Source organism: Melitaea cinxia, chromosome 9, assembly GCF_905220565.1.
Source record: "Melitaea cinxia chromosome 9, ilMelCinx1.1, whole genome shotgun sequence".
Lineage (NCBI taxonomy): Eukaryota > Metazoa > Arthropoda > Insecta > Lepidoptera > Nymphalidae > Melitaea > Melitaea cinxia.
In genome coordinates this window covers 15,406,548-15,424,411 of record NC_059402.1, presented here as the reverse complement: position 1 = coordinate 15,424,411, position 17,864 = coordinate 15,406,548, and the positions used below count along the sequence as shown (strand labels likewise).

The window sequence follows — 17,864 nt, the reverse complement described above, 5'->3', positions numbered from 1 at the left end:
ACGTAAACGACATGGTTAATATAATAAAGGAGGGCACTGTATACCAGTTCGCGGACGACACGTGTTTAGTGGTAGCTCAAAAAACAGTTAAATATGCCCAGGAAAAATTACAACATAATTTTAATCAATTATGTAAATGGGCACACGATGTGGGTCTGATAATAAACGCACATAAAACGAAGATGATACACATTCACTCGTCACACAACCAGACAGACATCAGACCTACCATCGTGGCTCACAGCCACTCTTGTTTGCACTCCTCATGCAGTCTAAATTGTTCGTGTGAAAATATTGAACAAGTGAAAACACATATGTACATAGGCTTAGTAATCGATGACAGATTTACTTGGGGCCCGCATATAGATCACGTGTGCACAAAATTAAGATCCTTATTAAGCAAACTAAGTATACTCAAAGCCAAATTACCATACCAGACACTGCGGCTCCTATACGTGGCCTTGGCTGACTCAGTTATCGATTACGGTGTCAGTAGTTACGGTAGATCCTGCAGATCAAACTTGGAAAATATTTACAATTTACAGTTAAGATTATTAAAAACAATTGTACCTAAACGCATACTTAATAATTATAAGAACAACTATAATCAGCTCTTTCGTCATTGTAATGTTATGAATATATATGATAAAGTTAAATTTTCTGTTCTAACCCAAATTAATAATACAACCTTGTTAAATGAAAAACTAAGACCTATAGGCTTACGTAAACTTGATTCAAACCTTAAATATCACCTACCAAAAACTAACAATAAGTATGGAAAGAGAACTGACGACTACTTAATACCCGAATATATTAACGAACTGCCCAGAGAACTGCAAGAAATGTATAAGAGTACCACGAAAACCAAATCACGTTTAAAAAAATATTTTTTACAAAAATAAACTGAATTAACTGAGTGACTCCCTGTACCCAGATAAACCCGCGAGGTTTTCGTGGTACTTAAATTTCAAATTAAAATGTATTTGTTATGTATTGGCCAATAAATTGAAAAAAAAAAAAAAAAAAAAACATACACTAACCAAAAATAGAAGAAAAACAAACTGAATACAAAACTAAAACTAAATGACAAAATATATACACTTTACACCTGTTCTGAACTATATTTAAAGTAATTTTAATAGTAGCAAGAAAAAACACAACCGCGCGCGTTCAAGTTTCCCGCTCATCCACGTGATTGCGTTAAAAATAAATAATTTGATTATTTATAATTTTCACATTCTAGGTATTTACACATTCTAGGTATCAAAAAATATTGAGGCAAATCGAACTTTTTTTTAGTGAATTTATACAAATAAATAAAATTGGAGTGTCTGTTTGTAATATTAAAATAACCGCTTTTTACTAAATGCATTTGGGTGTATACACGGTACATATACCAAAATAACATTTTTTACAATTTTTGTCTGTCAGTCTATCTGTTTGTTCCAGCTTATCTCCGAAACGGCTAGACCGATTTTGATGGGACTTTTACTGGCAGATAGCTGATGTAGTAAGGAGTAACTTAGGCTACTTTTATTTTAAAAAAAATATTTAGGTATTTTATAACTCTGCAGAGTAAACAATAACTTTTTGTTAAATTCCACGCAGACAAAGTCGTGGGCACAGCTAGTCTATACTAATATTATAAAGCTGAAGAGTTTATTTGGTTGTTTGAACGCGCTAAACTCAGAAACTACTGGTCTGATTTGAAAAATTCTTTTAGTGTTAGATAGCCCATTTATCGAAGAAGGTTATAAGCTATATATCATCACGCTAAGACCAAAAGGAGTGGAGCACGAATGAAGAATGTTTCAAAATCGGGGGTTCTTTTTTCCTTTTGAGAGCTTGCGCTGCGTGCGCTGTGAAAACAGTTAAAGTTTCGCAAAAATCATGTATGACAGAATTAATACTCTTTAAAAAATCTAAAAAAAAGTCCGCGACAGCATATTCTGCTGTCGTGTTCTAATGGCTCACTATAACCTTTTTTATGCAAACCAAGTTTGTTCTAAAATAATGCATTATTTGCGAAGATGTTTTTATAAACATTATATTAACCCTTATCTAAATAAATAACGTTATTTATCACAAGTATTTAATTTAAAACAAAATAGCCTTTTTACATAATTCGATTTCAATGAGTAACTCAAGAGATATCGCAGTTTTAACATCGCAGCAAAATAATGATCAGGTATCGCACGTGCCTCTGTTCCACGCGAAGTCGCGCGCAGAAGCTAGTTATAAATAAATACAAATTTTCACTTTCATCCTATCTCCTAAAGAACCAGTGCTGGATTTCGAGACAAAAAGTACGTAGTTTGATATATAATTATCCACTAAGTTTTTTGCGTGATAGCTAGTAAACAAACAGACAAACAGAAACTATATTTTTTAACGACTTAAAAAAAGTAGAGGGTTATTCAATGCGACCATATATTAGTGATGTGCCGGATCGTCAAAAATACATATCCGCGGATACGTAGGTATCCGACTCCGGATATTTAGTGTTAACTCATATCATCTCAACCTTAGTAAAACAGGTCTAATTTTTATGAAAATCGGATTGGATCGTGTTTATAGAAGTATAATGATACCCAAATATTAAAAAAATATATATCTCATTTAGATTTTTAGTTCTGTAAACGTTCCAATAATGGAACACTATGCTTATACATACATGTAAAATACTATTAGTGGCTACGGATTTCGTTTGGAAATAAAACTATTTTATTCACATTTTTTATTTATTGCACTAGTAAAAAATTAGATAAACTTACATATATTTTAAATCTTATAATTATTACATAACAATCATTGTTAGATATATATGTTATTCAGTATGAATAAAAATGGAACATTTGCAACATTACATTTGATACACTTCATTGTTGTATTTTTGTGGCATAAACACATCGTGTTTGTTTATTTTGTTTTTCAATTAGATGTCCTTTACCATCAAATCTAATATCATCGGGTACACGTTTTATTACTGCTAGTGAAGATCTAGGAGTTGACATGGTTGAAGTAGTAGGGGCTGAATCTTTCATCAGAAAGTATGTAGAAATAATATCTCTCGTAAATGATAAAAGATCATGTGGCGTACCTTATGTTTTTTTGCAGCTGGGGATATTTCGTAAAGTTGGAAAGCATTATTGACTGCAACATTTAATGGAAACATGAGCAACTGCCAGTACCATCTATTCAGACGAATCGCGATTCTATAACAACCCACATTTTTATCAAGTCGGTCCACGCCACCCATATATTTATTGTAATTTACAAAGCAACGGGGTAGCTCAACGTCTTTTTTTTTATTTGTCACAGTAACGTGTCACTTTACTTATAGGTGCAACACCAAATTGAGTCGAGGCCACTGTGACAATGTTATTGTCATTATATCTCACAAGAGCAATGTTAGATAATGTATCTGTACATTGGTGATGACATCCTCTACTTGTTCTCACTTGTCTTCATTTCTTTTGGATCTTTCAGAGGTGCCTTCTCAGTTCGATTAGCTCGTACAGTCCCCGTTCCGTCGTGACCCATTTTTTGCAACTCGTCAAGAAGTGGTAGAGATGTAAAAAAGTTATAGAAATAAAAGCTGTAGCTTACCTTGTGGCAATTTTGAGATAAGATCCAGAACCACTGAGGCACCAACACCTAATTCAGGATGAGTATTTCCAGTACTAGCTCCTTGATAAAGCTATCTATCAAATAGCCCAGCCGCGTACAAATGGACCAATTTTTGTAACCGAAGCGAATGGGCTTACCATGTATGTGCTGTTTGGTTCCATGTTTACCATAATGGAATCATCGATTCGTCGATGCTCAAGTTTTTATCGCCAGGATAATATTTTATGCACCTAGCATTGAGCAGGTTCCATAAAGGGCGCACTTTAGCAAACTTATCATTACGGTCAAGATTATTGTTATCGGCAACATGGAAATAACGCAATAACTCTTCAAACCGATTTCTTGACATAAGAGTTGCAATTGTTGGAAAACTGCAGTCGACTTTTTGTTCCCAATACATTCTGTATCTCGATACACTGTTATATCCAGACAATAATAAAATAGCAATAAAATGTTTTATATCTGTTGTTGAAACTCGAAATCCATGTTTCCCTTTTTGTATTCCATTTTTCTCTGTTTCTGATCGGAGTAATTCAAACACCTCTTCATCATGAAAAAGTTCGAAAAACTGAATAGGATTTCGAAGGTTTTCTAAGAAATCCGGTTCACTGTGCTCTTTTCCAGCCTTTTCTGGAATATCTACAAACCTCCACTTTCTTGTGACTTCAACGCGTCTTCTTTTTGGCGGAGGCTGTGTCACTGACGAAGAGCAGCTGGGCTATAGAGACTGCGTCACTGACGATGTGGAAGGTATTGGGTCCACTTTAGCTTCATCTCCAACGAGCTCATTCACTACGGTAGATGCAGTCTGAAACGATCTGGTGACCCGAAGGTCGGCTTCTGCAAGTAATTGATGTCTTGACAAGTTATTTATACTTGCAAACTCTTCGTCACCACTGTCTTCATCGCTATTTTGCCAATTATCAGGAGGTGTGATGAAAATATCAGCGGAAAACACATCATTATCTTCTTCTAAATACGAGATTATTCGATCCACATTCAGTCTGCAATAAAATAATATCACAATTTTGATGCAATACTGATAAAGTATAAATCTCAATTACATGTGCATGTGTTCCTACTGCTAAAATAATGGAACGGTACATTACCATCGAACTTACCCACAAATAACGACTTTTATTTGTGAAAACGTATAATGACACAACATGATGATATAACAATGATACAACATGTGCATAAACCATAAATGTTCAATAGTATACTACAAAACATTATAGTTACTTACTTTTTTCTGTTTGCCATAATTTCCACTAAAACCTTTCAAATAATATTATGTTAATGGATAGAAAAAACCGCGCGAAGAGAAATGACATTTATTCAACTTATATTAGTAATACCAACATAAAAATATTAATTTATAGATGCATTTAGAAATTCAAATAAAAAATAAAAAAGTAACCGTTTTAAAAATGGAACACTGGGATAATAAGAGTTAAGATCCGCGACAGTGTTGTCAACTCCCAAAAATTTATCCCCCCAAAACCCCAATCGAAAACCCCTAAAATCCCCACAATTACTAAGGATTCCCCCTAAATGTTTTTTGTTCCTTATAAAATAAATAATTTAATATTTTTAAATAAATAATACATTAAAAACCATTAATAAATAGTATAATATCATTAAAAAAATAATAGTATATTTTTGACAATTCCTTTTTTTCTCAAACATTAGATATTTTAACGCATACGAATTGAACAAGCAAATAACAAATAATAATCAACGTATTTGTAGTAAACATAAACGCAGTTTTACCTCGCGTTTTATTTAACTCTGCTTTCTTAGTAACAAGCAATCGCCTAGATGTCGCTAAGGCGGTATGTATAAAAATGAATATGATTCGCTACTCACTAGATAAAATTATCCTATGGCCTATTCTGTTACACCTTTATTTTGCTTATTTTGAAATAAAAAATAAAAAAAATTTGAAGTTATAAATATCCCTAAAAATACCCCTACAAATATGACACCCCTAAAAAAAACCCCATCCCACTTTTTTCCCCTTAAATTTGGGGGAAAACCCCTAAGTTGACATCACTGATCCGCGGATACGGATCTATATTTACCTATTGTTGGTCTACTCTATGGGTGTTGGCGCGCGACCTTGAAACCATGGAGCATAGAGAACTGCTCCATGCTTGAAACGATAGTTGACGTTACGCCTAACGCAACGACGAGTAGAACTAGGGTTGCCAGCTAGAATCGTCAAATATCGGAAGAAAAAAAACAATTTTTCGGGATATTGGGAATTTGGATGGAAAACCAAAAAAATAAATAAATAAAGCTTAAACATATATTTTTAAAACAATAACATTTAACGTTATTGTTACATCGTCCGCTGCCGATACAAATATCTATATGAATAAATACTAAAAAATAAAATAGAAAATAAAATTATTTAAAATGAAATTTAATAAAGTAATGAAATTTAATAATTTGTAATTCAAACAATTTACCTAAAACTTGAGTGAAATTATAATCACTGACTGCTTTTATTAAATCCATAGACTGTTCAGTAAACTAAACACTCTTCCACAATAAGCATTGCTTACTGGAATAGACAGCACTAAACATATAATTTTTTTTTTTTTTAATTTTTTACCTACTAAATAAATAGGCCCATATTTTGTCATTGAACATTTTCATTATTCCTTCTGGGAGGTGATTTAAACTAAATGTTTCTTTTAAAGAACAATAATCATTATACAATTTATCATTACTGATCCAAGAGATCTCATTCCATATGAATGATATGAAGTCTCTTTATATAAGGAGCTCTCACTTAAATCAAATCGTTCTTCTAAGTACTTAATAGCTCATTTGAAAAGCTGCTCTGCTTCTTTATAAAATTGTTCCTTTTTATTTATTTTATTTATTTATTTAAACTTTATTACACAACTCCAAAAAAAAAAACAACAACATAACAACACATCAAGATAACACGTTGCGCAAAAGGCGGACTTAAGGCCGTACAGCCTTATCTACCAGTCAACCTCCTTTTCAGCATCGGATACTCTCATTGATATGTACTCTTAGTGCCATAGAATTTATCTTGCATGAGGCCTTTGAGCTGGCTAGTAGCTTTCTCATTACAGCATTTTTTTTAAACTAGGTCAGCAAACAAGTGTAAGACTCACTTGATGGTAAGCGATTACCGTAGCTTACAGACGCTTGCAACACCAGAAGCATCGCAAACGCGTTTCCGACCCAACCCCAATCCCCCCAGGAGTCAGGACACCTTACTCACCACAGAAATACAGTACTGCTTGAAATCAATATTATTTAGCTGTGATCAGTATTATTGAGGTCGAAGTACTTCCTCAGTCGGACTGCTACAGATTTTGAGCATGATATTTCCTGCTGCGCTCTACCTCAGTGTCATTACAACATGCCAATACTGCCGAAGCGCCGAGCGGCAACGTTTCTTTTAACGAAAATTCGGAACTTAAAATTATTGTTTCTAAACTGATGTTGTTTGTGACATGTTTCGAATTGCATTACGCGCGTATTACTTTTATTTAGCAACCAGGTCCAGGAAACGTCTGGCATCTAAAAAACTTAATAAGCCGCGGTAAAACCGAAAAAGTTGTTTCAATAAAAAAGTTATTTGTTTTTCATTTTTTTATATTTATAAAAGTAATGTCATAACTTTCTATGTGCAATAGTGATATCACAAGATAATTGATTTAGTATCGTTGAGTTATATTACTATTAGTATGGCCAATATTTTCCAATTATGTAATCTAAGATATTATGGAGCATTTTATTCTGTCAATTAAATTTGAAAATTAATAAAAGATCCGCAAAAGATCCGCGAGAAAAGTAACGGATACGGATACGGATGCGCTCCTCATTTTTTCCGCGGATATCTGCGGATACGGATACGGATATCCGGAACATCACTAATATATAAACACAAAACATAAACATATTTTTTATCTATGTTCGGGGATAACTTCGTCGTTCGTCTTAGTCAGAGATATCTCTAGGGTGGTACCATGATGAGGAAACCAGAATCTGATGATGGAATCCCAGAGATATCAAGTGGAACCCTCAAAAGTCGTAGTGACGACTAGTACATTTGTTAGTTTTTCGTTTACTTACGTTGTGTCCTTTGAAGACTCCTTTGAAGTGGCGGACAAATTTTTATGAAATTTTACGTGCATATCGGGTAGGTCTGAGAATCGGCTAACATCTATTTTTCATACCCCTAAGTTACAAGGGGGGGGGGGGGTAAGGGTGCTAATAACATAGTACACGGCAAAAAACGTTTGCGGGGTCAGCTAGTATTTATATAAAAATTTGTAAATGGATGTAGTTAATTTATAATTGCCATTTGTGATTATTACAAATCAGCTATTTAATATAATGAGAATCCTTTTATTTTTCCGGTGGAAAAATGTAAATTTAATGGCTGGTTTACACAGTGCGACCTAGCGTACGAGTCAGCCTTCTGAGTAGCTGCACTGCAGTAACTCGCACTGTTGGGTGTTGGGCGTAAGTTACGAGTAACTCGTACGTGCGAGTTGGTCAGAAGCTCGTATCCGAGTTACTTCAACATTTTTTGTTTTCACTCGCCTGCTCGCTCGGCAGCAACTCGCACATGACAGTGGCTCGGCCGTCGCTAGCATCGGACATTTGGACGCGTTCGGCAGTAGCTCGCCAGTGCCAGCCTGACACTTTGGAAATTTTATTTTTTTTGCAACCCGTGTTTTTTTTTTGGTTATAGATATTTTTTAATTCCTGACATAATATTGCTGTCATAAAGCGTATCACCGTTTTTTTTTTTTTTTAATTAAAACATGTTCATGTGTCGTGTAGACAGCAAAGGCGAGCCGACCTACTGGCGTACGAGTAGGCAAACCGAGTAGCTTTCTACTGGCCAGGCAGCACCTTGCATTGTGTGAACCACCCTTAAGACTCTAATTCCAATTAGAGTAATATTCTAATTAGACTTGATTTTTCAAATCTTTTTCTTGCGGACGGAGAAAACACATGTCTCTGAAATTCTTAGAGCTATCTACCAACTGGAATTTATCTACTATTTTACTCTCGCGCTTTTTTCGTGTAGGGTAGCAAACAAAAGACAAGCATCTACTATATGAGAATATACATAATTATATAATTGTTATAGTAATAATATGTCTCTGAGATACGACCCACTATTCATATTGACAAATAATCAATATTAAAAAATGTAGATTACTATTTTGTATCTTATTGGACATCTATAACAGAGATTTCAATAAGAAATTGAATAACGTATTTAAAAATATGAATTAAAATTATTAATTTGCGTTTGTTGGACCGTTATTAAAAATGGCGAATTGTTCGTCCTCTTGTCATTTTGCTGTGGTGATGCTAATCGAGGAACTAAAACGTTTTTGTATATATTAATATAAAATGGCTGACACCGGCTTACGTATGAATTTTGCCGCATTAAAGAGGGCAGATCCGTATGCGCGAGAAATAGTTTACAGTGCTACCCACGTTGCACTTTATACATATGATGAAGAAAACGAATGGGAGAAAACTACCATCGAAGGTGCTTTGTTTGTGTACAGTAGAAATGGTGAACCGTATCACAGTCTGGTGATTATGAACAGATTGAACACAAACAATCTAATTGAGCCGGTTTCTAAAGGAATTGAATTACAATTAAAAGAACCTTTTCTTTTATATCGTAACGCGAAGGGTCGTATTTACGGCATATGGTTTCACGATAAAAACGAGTGCATTAGAGTCGCATCTAAATTGAATTCCATAATCAAAGAATCTTCTAAAGCATCTGTCGATATGTCTCAGAATCAAAATCTAGCTTACCCTACACCGGCGAAGACGACTGCATCAGTCGATATATTTAGCATGTTGAGCAAGGCTCAAGACGACTTTAATACTACTAAAGGTATGGCGTCAAATAAGAACGATTCAACTCCGTCGCGAGCAACCGATATGGCATCTCAAAGTGTTATGGATTTCTTTGCGAAAGCGGGAAGTGGTGCCGCAGTACAAATGCCTGCAGTATCATCACTTCCATCACCAGGAATCTTTGGACCGCGACCGAATGATGCTCGTGAGGCGCCTCTACTGTTACAGAGACTGATGAGTAATCCAGCTCACTCTGTAGAGCATATTGAGAAACAACAAAGATCTGTCACTCCACAAGATATTCAAACTTCAAATGGAAATATTTCTTTAGATTCCACAATGAGGCAGAATAGTTCTTTCTCATTAAAGTCTACGCCTATAGAGAAGTCAAACCAACAAAGGATAAGTCTACAGAAGATGCAGCAATTAGAAGGTGTTGATTGTGGTCCCAATCCATTAGAGAATGAATTGAATTTGATGCATATTACCTCGCCGAAACCTACATCACCTTTAGCATCATATTTGAATCAATCTCAAGATATTGGTCACTCTGTAGGCTCTTACAATAGTGGTAAGTTAGATGAGGTAGGCAGTGTTTTTCCAATTATTAATACGTTAGCAAACCAACAAAAGCCTGCTTTAATGCCTCCTACAATGTTTACGGCAACTAGTGGCTCTGAAATGCCACCGTCTCCCGAGCCTCTTACAAGAAATCAGCTCCTTCAGGCTTTTAATTATCTATTAAAGCATGACACTGATTTTGTTAACAAATTACATGAGGCATATGTTAAATCATTCTCAGAAAAAGCTTTTTCAGTCTCATAAAATTCTTTCTTTCGGACAAACCACTGAAATCGCCAGTGGACATGTACAGTTGTAATTTGAAGTATAAATCCCATTAAAATGTGTAGACTCAGTAGTTTTGTAGTTACTTGTTTGAACAGAGTATTTTTAAATAAGTTTTAAACCTTTGACAGTGTCATTTGTATCTGTGTAGGAATGAATTTAAGTGACTTAACACCGAGTCACAATAATATAATAGAAAAGCTATTTGTGATATATATCTATATATATAAATTGGCTTATTCTTTAATTTTCTTGGTCTTATTCAGATTTTTTGTTAAAATGTCATAAAAAAAAACACAGTGATGTTAATGTGTGGCAATAATACTGTTTATCGTTAGCTTATGTAATGAGTATGTATATCACATTGTATTTGTATCTATATATGAGTTAAATTCAAATGCCAAGAGAATGTCGCCATTGGCTGTCATAAAACATTCATTTCAATATTTAAGACTTCTTTAAACAAAACATAAATAGCGTATCTAATGGATATATAATATATAAAAAAAAATTCATAATTATAAATACTATGAATTTGAAACATAAGGACATTATTTTGATGTTGTATTGTTTGTAAGGACTGCAAAATTTTGCTATTTGTATACATATCTATATATTTTTCTATCTTTAATACACCAGTAATTAGTTTTGTTTTCTCATACATCCAGTAGATCTTACATCTATTTTTACATCATATTGAAGTAGATATTCAATTATTGTTCTATAATTTTCTTTGGTTTCATTTGTTGATTAACATTAAACTTCTAATTTATCAAAAGTGTTTATTACATAATGTTCAGTGTTGTATTACATAAAAAGTAAGACATTGAAATACTGAATGACTTTACAAGAACACCTATAATATAAAATGTCAATAATTGATTTTAAATCATAACATATTGGTAGATATAATTCTTGACTATTGTTTTTGTTTGTTAAAATAATTGCTTCTTATTTTAACATCACCCTGCTGTATTATGAAAATATGGTACAAAACGTGTTAAATGCTGCCTTGATTTTTTAAATTTTCTGTTTGGGCCATGGGGGACACCATGTAGTTGACACACAATTGTTCCGTTAGTTCCGTGGGGACCACCACAAGACCACGAGCCAGAGTCAACTTAAAAATATGTCATATAGTATAAGGAAAAATAAGTAAGATCTTTAAGAATGGTTATGGTAGTGTAATAAAAACTTATAAAAATTTTGTAAATAAAGGACCTAAGCTGGCCCCATAGATTAAATGAGTGAGGCACAACTGGTGTCCCCCATGGCTTTCAACATGTTAATGTTGTCAGCACCTAAACATCTTTTTTGTGTATAAAAATCGAGTGTTTGGAATTTTGTAGCCATAGAGGTGCCCATGAATACAAAAATGGTCATATTATTGTCAAACTCAATAAGTTTAATTGTATATCCATAATCTAGATTATACTGTTATTTTGACGTCAAATGGGATATTAGCCATTTTTGTAGTTTATTGTTCTGAGTTTCCAATATTTAGGCATTTAATTTTATTCGTATACCCATGAACATGATCATGACAATTGCAACAGTATACAAATACTAGGAACTTAGAATAATTACTGACAAACTTGGTAAATTACCATTTCATGTCTTAGTATTAGTTGCGAAGAAAACAAACTAAATTGTTCGTAGTCTACTCTATTCCATCCAAGCATTTTTCTTTCATATATGGGTACTTTTAAAGTTGATTATTTTAACAAATTCATTTCATAAATTATTCATAGTGCTACAGAATGTGATATGATTGATTCTAATTTTTAGTCCTCGATGTATTGAGGAAAAATAGTATTTTCTATAAGAAAATAAGATTTGTCCATAAACAGGTGCAAGATTTTTAAGGTGTTTATGGTGATATTGTTTCTCCATTACATGTATACCTATGTTCACTGTTTAACAAATATGATTTGCTACAAACTTTACCATGAACGTTTGTGCTTGTAGATGGACTTTTGGCAATTAATCTATGTGCTTCGATTTAATACGCAAAATAAACTATTACCAAAACCTTGGAGTCAATGTAATTTTTTATATCATATAACAGAAAATAAATTGCTGATTGAGGGAGCTATTCATTTCATATAAGATATAATGTAAATTGTTACTGATTTTTGGCCTACATTCAATTGTTATCTAATTTGTATAAAACTGAATTTATTTGTAATACTGCTCCCAGATTTTATAAATATGCAACTCATGTTAAAATTATTACCTTTGAAAAGAAATCGAATATTTGAAAATTAAACGTTTCAAGAAGCATTTTTGTTTTTTTTATTCTTAATTCTTAATTTTATAGATTAAATAGTCAAAAAAAAAAATAACTTGTATTTTTTGATAGGAAACAATAATACACATATTTTTTTAATCGATTTAATATTTCTATCTTACAAATCGCTTTTGAACTTTGAACAACCAGTCGAGACCATTAAATTGTTGCACAATTTTTTTTTTTTAAAGATTTTTCAACATTCAAGAAACACGAAGCCGTGGGTCTCAATTGTCTACTTAAGATAACACGAATTACTTGAGACCATTTCAAACATTTAATTTGACTATGAACATAGACAATTCAATATTATTAAAACAGTCAAGAGATTGAGACAAATCTAACATGGAATCTGAGATCACCAGATATCTCAACACAGATTAACCAAGTAACATACAAATAATTTCCAAGTTAAGCGGTGCTTTACATATTGAGTAAATAAAAATAAAGTATCTGAAATTACCCGTTGTAATTGTGCTTTATGTTATGTCAATAAATAATAAGCGTCATATTACTGTTTTTGATAGATATTTTTATATGCATCTACAATGTTTACCAATTTTTCGAAAATAACGATTCTCATATAGACTTGTCATCTCTTGGCAGTTTATAGTGAAACAAAAAATTATTTTAATCTCACTTCGTAAACGAATCACCCTGTGAACAACAGTGGAGCATTTGATATGCTAAAGAAAAACTATATTTACAGAACATTTATTCATTATTTACTATAAATCTAAGGAAGATACGGTTTATTTTCAATAAAAAGTACAAAATGTTTATGATTCATGTGAAAACGATGTATCATTTATTTATATAGGAATTTATTCAGAAATAAGTAATCAGCCCTTTCTATTCTTCAACTTATATCCGAGTTTAATCGAAAAATAAAATCTATCGTAACAAAATTCGTCACGGTCAGTTTCCACCAAACAAGCGAGTAAAGTTGCAAGAGTAAGCTTCGGACTGTATGTCGCGTAATTGAATATTTTATTAATTTTCGAAGTTTGGTAACGTTGAGGAAAGTAGGTACTGATAGTACATTTAGTATTAAAAAAAAGAATATTTGTCAAATTTTGTACTTCAAGAAAATACTGATACAGTTATTTATTCAAGAGCAAGAACAAAGCACGAAAAATTTTCCGTATGGTGTAAACTGACTCATCAAAATATATATTCATTTTCCTCTACCGTCAATACAATTTCGAAAATAAATAAAACTGTTATACATTACTTTTTGTATACCTACCTATTTAGAATTTAGTCTCGTAAGAGTAACGACAGGACGTTGGTTATTTCACGATTAATAATACATTAAGAACAATTACATCCAAATCTTTTATATTTTAACAAATCGAAGTAAAACAGTTTATAAATTGTATCAAACATCTTGGTCAGTAGAAAAACCATGATTTTTTTTATAGAATTCATTTGTCATGGACGTTACAAAGAACAATGAAACTTCTACCTTCGACATTAAAGCTCAAATATTAATCAATTAATTAGTCCGAAGATATCTTTAACCGATTGTGCAGTAACAGTTTGTAATGCACTTATTCTGTATGAATAATCTGGTAACATCTGACAAATGAGATGATCGTTTATTTAAAATCAACGTACACTTATGTTATTCCGTCCACGGTCTTATTACACAGGTCAGAATACTAAGCCCAGTTTAAATGGTGAGCGATTAGTACGATAATGTCGAACTTTTCGTTCGCTTCAATGATGCTATACGTTGCTGTATGTCACACTATCTCTTAGTGCCGTCACGTAGTGCGGTAGCGACCTTCATTGTAATTGGTTATATTGAATGACGTTCTGCATTGTAATTGGCTATATTGAGTGACGTTTCATTGTATTGGTTATATTGACTGACTTTTTATTGTGATTAGTTATATTTTTTGTTGTTTGCGAGGTTCGATCCCCGCACATAACAAACATTTGTATTGGCCATACAGGTGTTTGCCGTGGTTTGGTTGTTTGTGCAGTCCTTGTGGGTCTCCTCACCGTGCCTCGAAGAGCACTTTAAGCCGTCGGTCCCGGTTGTTATCATGTATACCTGATAGCGATCGTTACTCATAGTAGGGAATATATCCGCCAACCCGCATTGGAGCAGCGTGGTGGATTAAGCTTTGATCCTTCTCCTACATGGGGCAAGAGGCCTATGCCCAGTAGGGGGATATTACAGGCTGAAGCGTAGTTATATTTTAAAACCTAAATGCGTGACGAGTGATAGAAAAAGAGACAGAATGCTATTCTGTCTTCATTGCACAGCATCACGATCTTATGCACTAAGCCATCGTCATGCCACCCTGGATAGAAAAGTCGACTCTGAGATTAGTCAAGAATCGATCTTTTAAAGAAAATAATTGACTTTTTAGAATCGACTTGAACCTGTCTCGAGTCGATTAAAATCGGTTCTCACTCGATGACTTTGACTTTTTAATAAAATTACAATACTTACTTAACATATGGATAATAGTATAGTTTGTACCTGGGCTTGGAATACCGTTAAAATTTCGGTAACGTTAACTTGTCTCGGCAGACGTTATTTAAGGAGTAGGGACGATACCTTAAAGGTTATTTTGGAGCCATTTTACCGTTATATTCTTTACCGGTATTGCAAGCCAATTGAAAAGCCGTTTATCGCCTAAGCACTTGAATTAAGTTGTATTTCTACGGTCAGTAGGTGAAGATATTTACACATTTTTTTTATCATGGGATACTTTATTCAAATTCTAAACTGGTAATAAGATCGTGATTCCGTCACTAAAATTACAATATGGCTGAAGTAAGTGCCATATTTAATTTACAATCTATTGTCAAATTTTTTATAATCTGTCAAATGCACCAAAACACGTCTACCTGTAGGGTAGTACCTACTAGTACCTGTATTACAGTAAGTTGGTTTTTATTGAGTATCTAAAATAATAGAACACCAAACTAAATCCAATCAATCAACGTCGTAGTCCTTTATTCTGGCGTAATCGTCATTTCATAAGGCTTCTAAATCGAATATAAATAACAGGGATAAAACATCTAGAGGTTTACTAAAACCACGCTCGTCAATATCGCTGTAAAAAATCTAGGTATAATCATACTTAATCTGTCTTAAATAATATTTACCCTACATCCTTGAAAATAAGAAGTCGAAAAGATCTTATTATAATTGCTTTAAATAATGGTACAATATAGGAGTGATATTGAGTAGCGTTGTCTAGTAAACACTATTTGTAACTATTCCGGTATTTTTGTACATAAAGTCACATTTATAATATTACACTATTGTCATATGGTAAGCGTCACATTGAATTTTTTTTTACAAATTACTTCAACATTACTTTTTTATACAAGTACTGTTTTTATATATATAAATTTTTATTTATATATAAATGATAAAAAGAAGAAATAAAACAACTATTAAATTAATTTGAATCCTTATCTACTCTAATTTTATTAACAAAAAAAAAAGGATCAATTACATACAAACATACACATCAGCCTATCGCAGTCCACTGCTGGACATAGGCCTCCACAAGTTCGCGCCAAAAATGCCGTGAACTCATGTGTTTTGCCCATAGTCACCATGCTGGGCTGGCGGGTTGGTGACCGCAGGGCTGGCTTTGTCGCACCGAAGACGCTGCTGCCCGTCTTCGGCCTGTGTATTTGGAAGCCAGCAGTTGGATATTTATCCAGACATCGGTCGGCTTTTTAAGTTCCAAGATGGTGTGTTTTCAAGAAACTGTGTTATCCCTTAGTCGCCTCTTACGACACCCACGGGAAAAGAGGGGGTGGCTATATTCTTTGCTGCTGTAGCCACACAGCCAGATCAATTTACATGTTGTACTAATATTCAATGATATTTTCTAGTAATCAATACTGACATATAAAGCAATTTTATTATGATTGAACACAAAATTTAGAATCTTCACAAAACTACCTTATATATAATGAACACAGTAAAAGCAATATTTGTATTAAACATGATTAAAACAAAAAACAAAAAAACAAGAAAGATTAATATGCCAAAAACACTTTAAACTCTAATATTTGTACAGTTTTCTATGTTAAATAAAATGAAGACAAAATGACAGTCACAATTCTGCAACTTTAATGGAATCCTAATATTTGACTCATGATAACCATTCCAACACAACTCAATAAATATTTAAAAAAATATAAATTTGAAATAAAGTTACCTATTACTTGTTCAATGTGACGCTACACTTTTTTCCACAGCGCTGTTTTCTTAAAAATAACTTAAAAGCGATGTAAAGATTTGTCACTACACAAAATATTTTCTCACATTAGTCTTAGAAACGAACAAATCGTCAAAATTAATTACAATATTCATAGAAAAGTTTTATATATGCACAAATTAATGAAACAATAAACATTTTCATAATTTCGCTTAAGACAAATCTAATATAACATTTTAAAATGTTTGGTATAAATTTAGTTCCAAGAAAAATTAAAAAAAAATCTAAATTTTTAATGTTGAAACTCACATTGCGATCTTAATATACATTTCTATTGTAACAAATAAACGAGTTTTTAAATTTTCTACATGTTTTGCTTAACGATAATGTATAAAATACTTTTTGGTCCGTGTTTGTGGTGTTGATAAAATAACATAGATACTGTGCACTTAAATAAGTTTTACTTGACTTAACTTTATTGAAATAAAGATATTTTTGGTTTATTGTTGCTATCAAGTACATAAATCTTGTGGCAAATAAAAGAAAATTGCAAATTTATTTCATGATGTTTAATATTTCAACAGTGTCTCTGTATGTATAATTATTTTCATGATCGTTATGAATATAGTATGTTATATTACCTTCAAAGAGATTTTAGACAAATTTAAGACCAATCAGTGTAAATATAAGATCACAAATACACACGTAAATAAAAAAAATTCCAACCAAAATTGTGGGTAGCTTATCTTGTGTGTACCAAATATTTTAAGACTAATGTAATGGTTCTTAAATGCATTGGTGTGATCATAGCATTAAATCTTGTGTTTCTGTTTCCTTAGTTAGTTATGAAAGAGGTTTTACTGAGAGTTGTAGTGGATTTTCTTAAATAGATTAATATGGTTTACAATAGCAATGTGAGTTTCATCAGCGGTTAATATTTTAGTATAGGTGGGGCTTTGAGTACTTAACGTTGATTCAAACAATATCACAAAAATATTACAGAAACCTTG

The 17,864-nt window shown here is 32.7% G+C and overlaps 1 protein-coding gene and 1 pseudogene across 1 annotated transcript; one reads left to right on the top strand and one right to left on the bottom strand.

Annotated features, from left to right (window-relative positions):
• Positions 1 to 3,308: 3,308 nt before the first annotated feature.
• Positions 3,309 to 4,893, bottom strand: LOC123656171 (annotated as a pseudogene).
• Positions 4,894 to 8,985: 4,092 nt separating this feature from the next.
• LOC123656738 (mRNA-decapping enzyme 1A) lies at positions 8,986 to 10,341 on the top strand. The gene is made up of 2 exons (XM_045592399.1): positions 8,986 to 10,060; positions 10,136 to 10,341. The coding sequence occupies exons 1-2, from the start codon at positions 9,052 to 9,054 to the stop codon at positions 10,339 to 10,341; spliced, it is 1,215 nt and encodes a 404-aa protein (XP_045448355.1). The 5' UTR covers positions 8,986 to 9,051.
• The last annotated feature ends 7,523 nt before the right edge of the window (positions 10,342 to 17,864 follow it).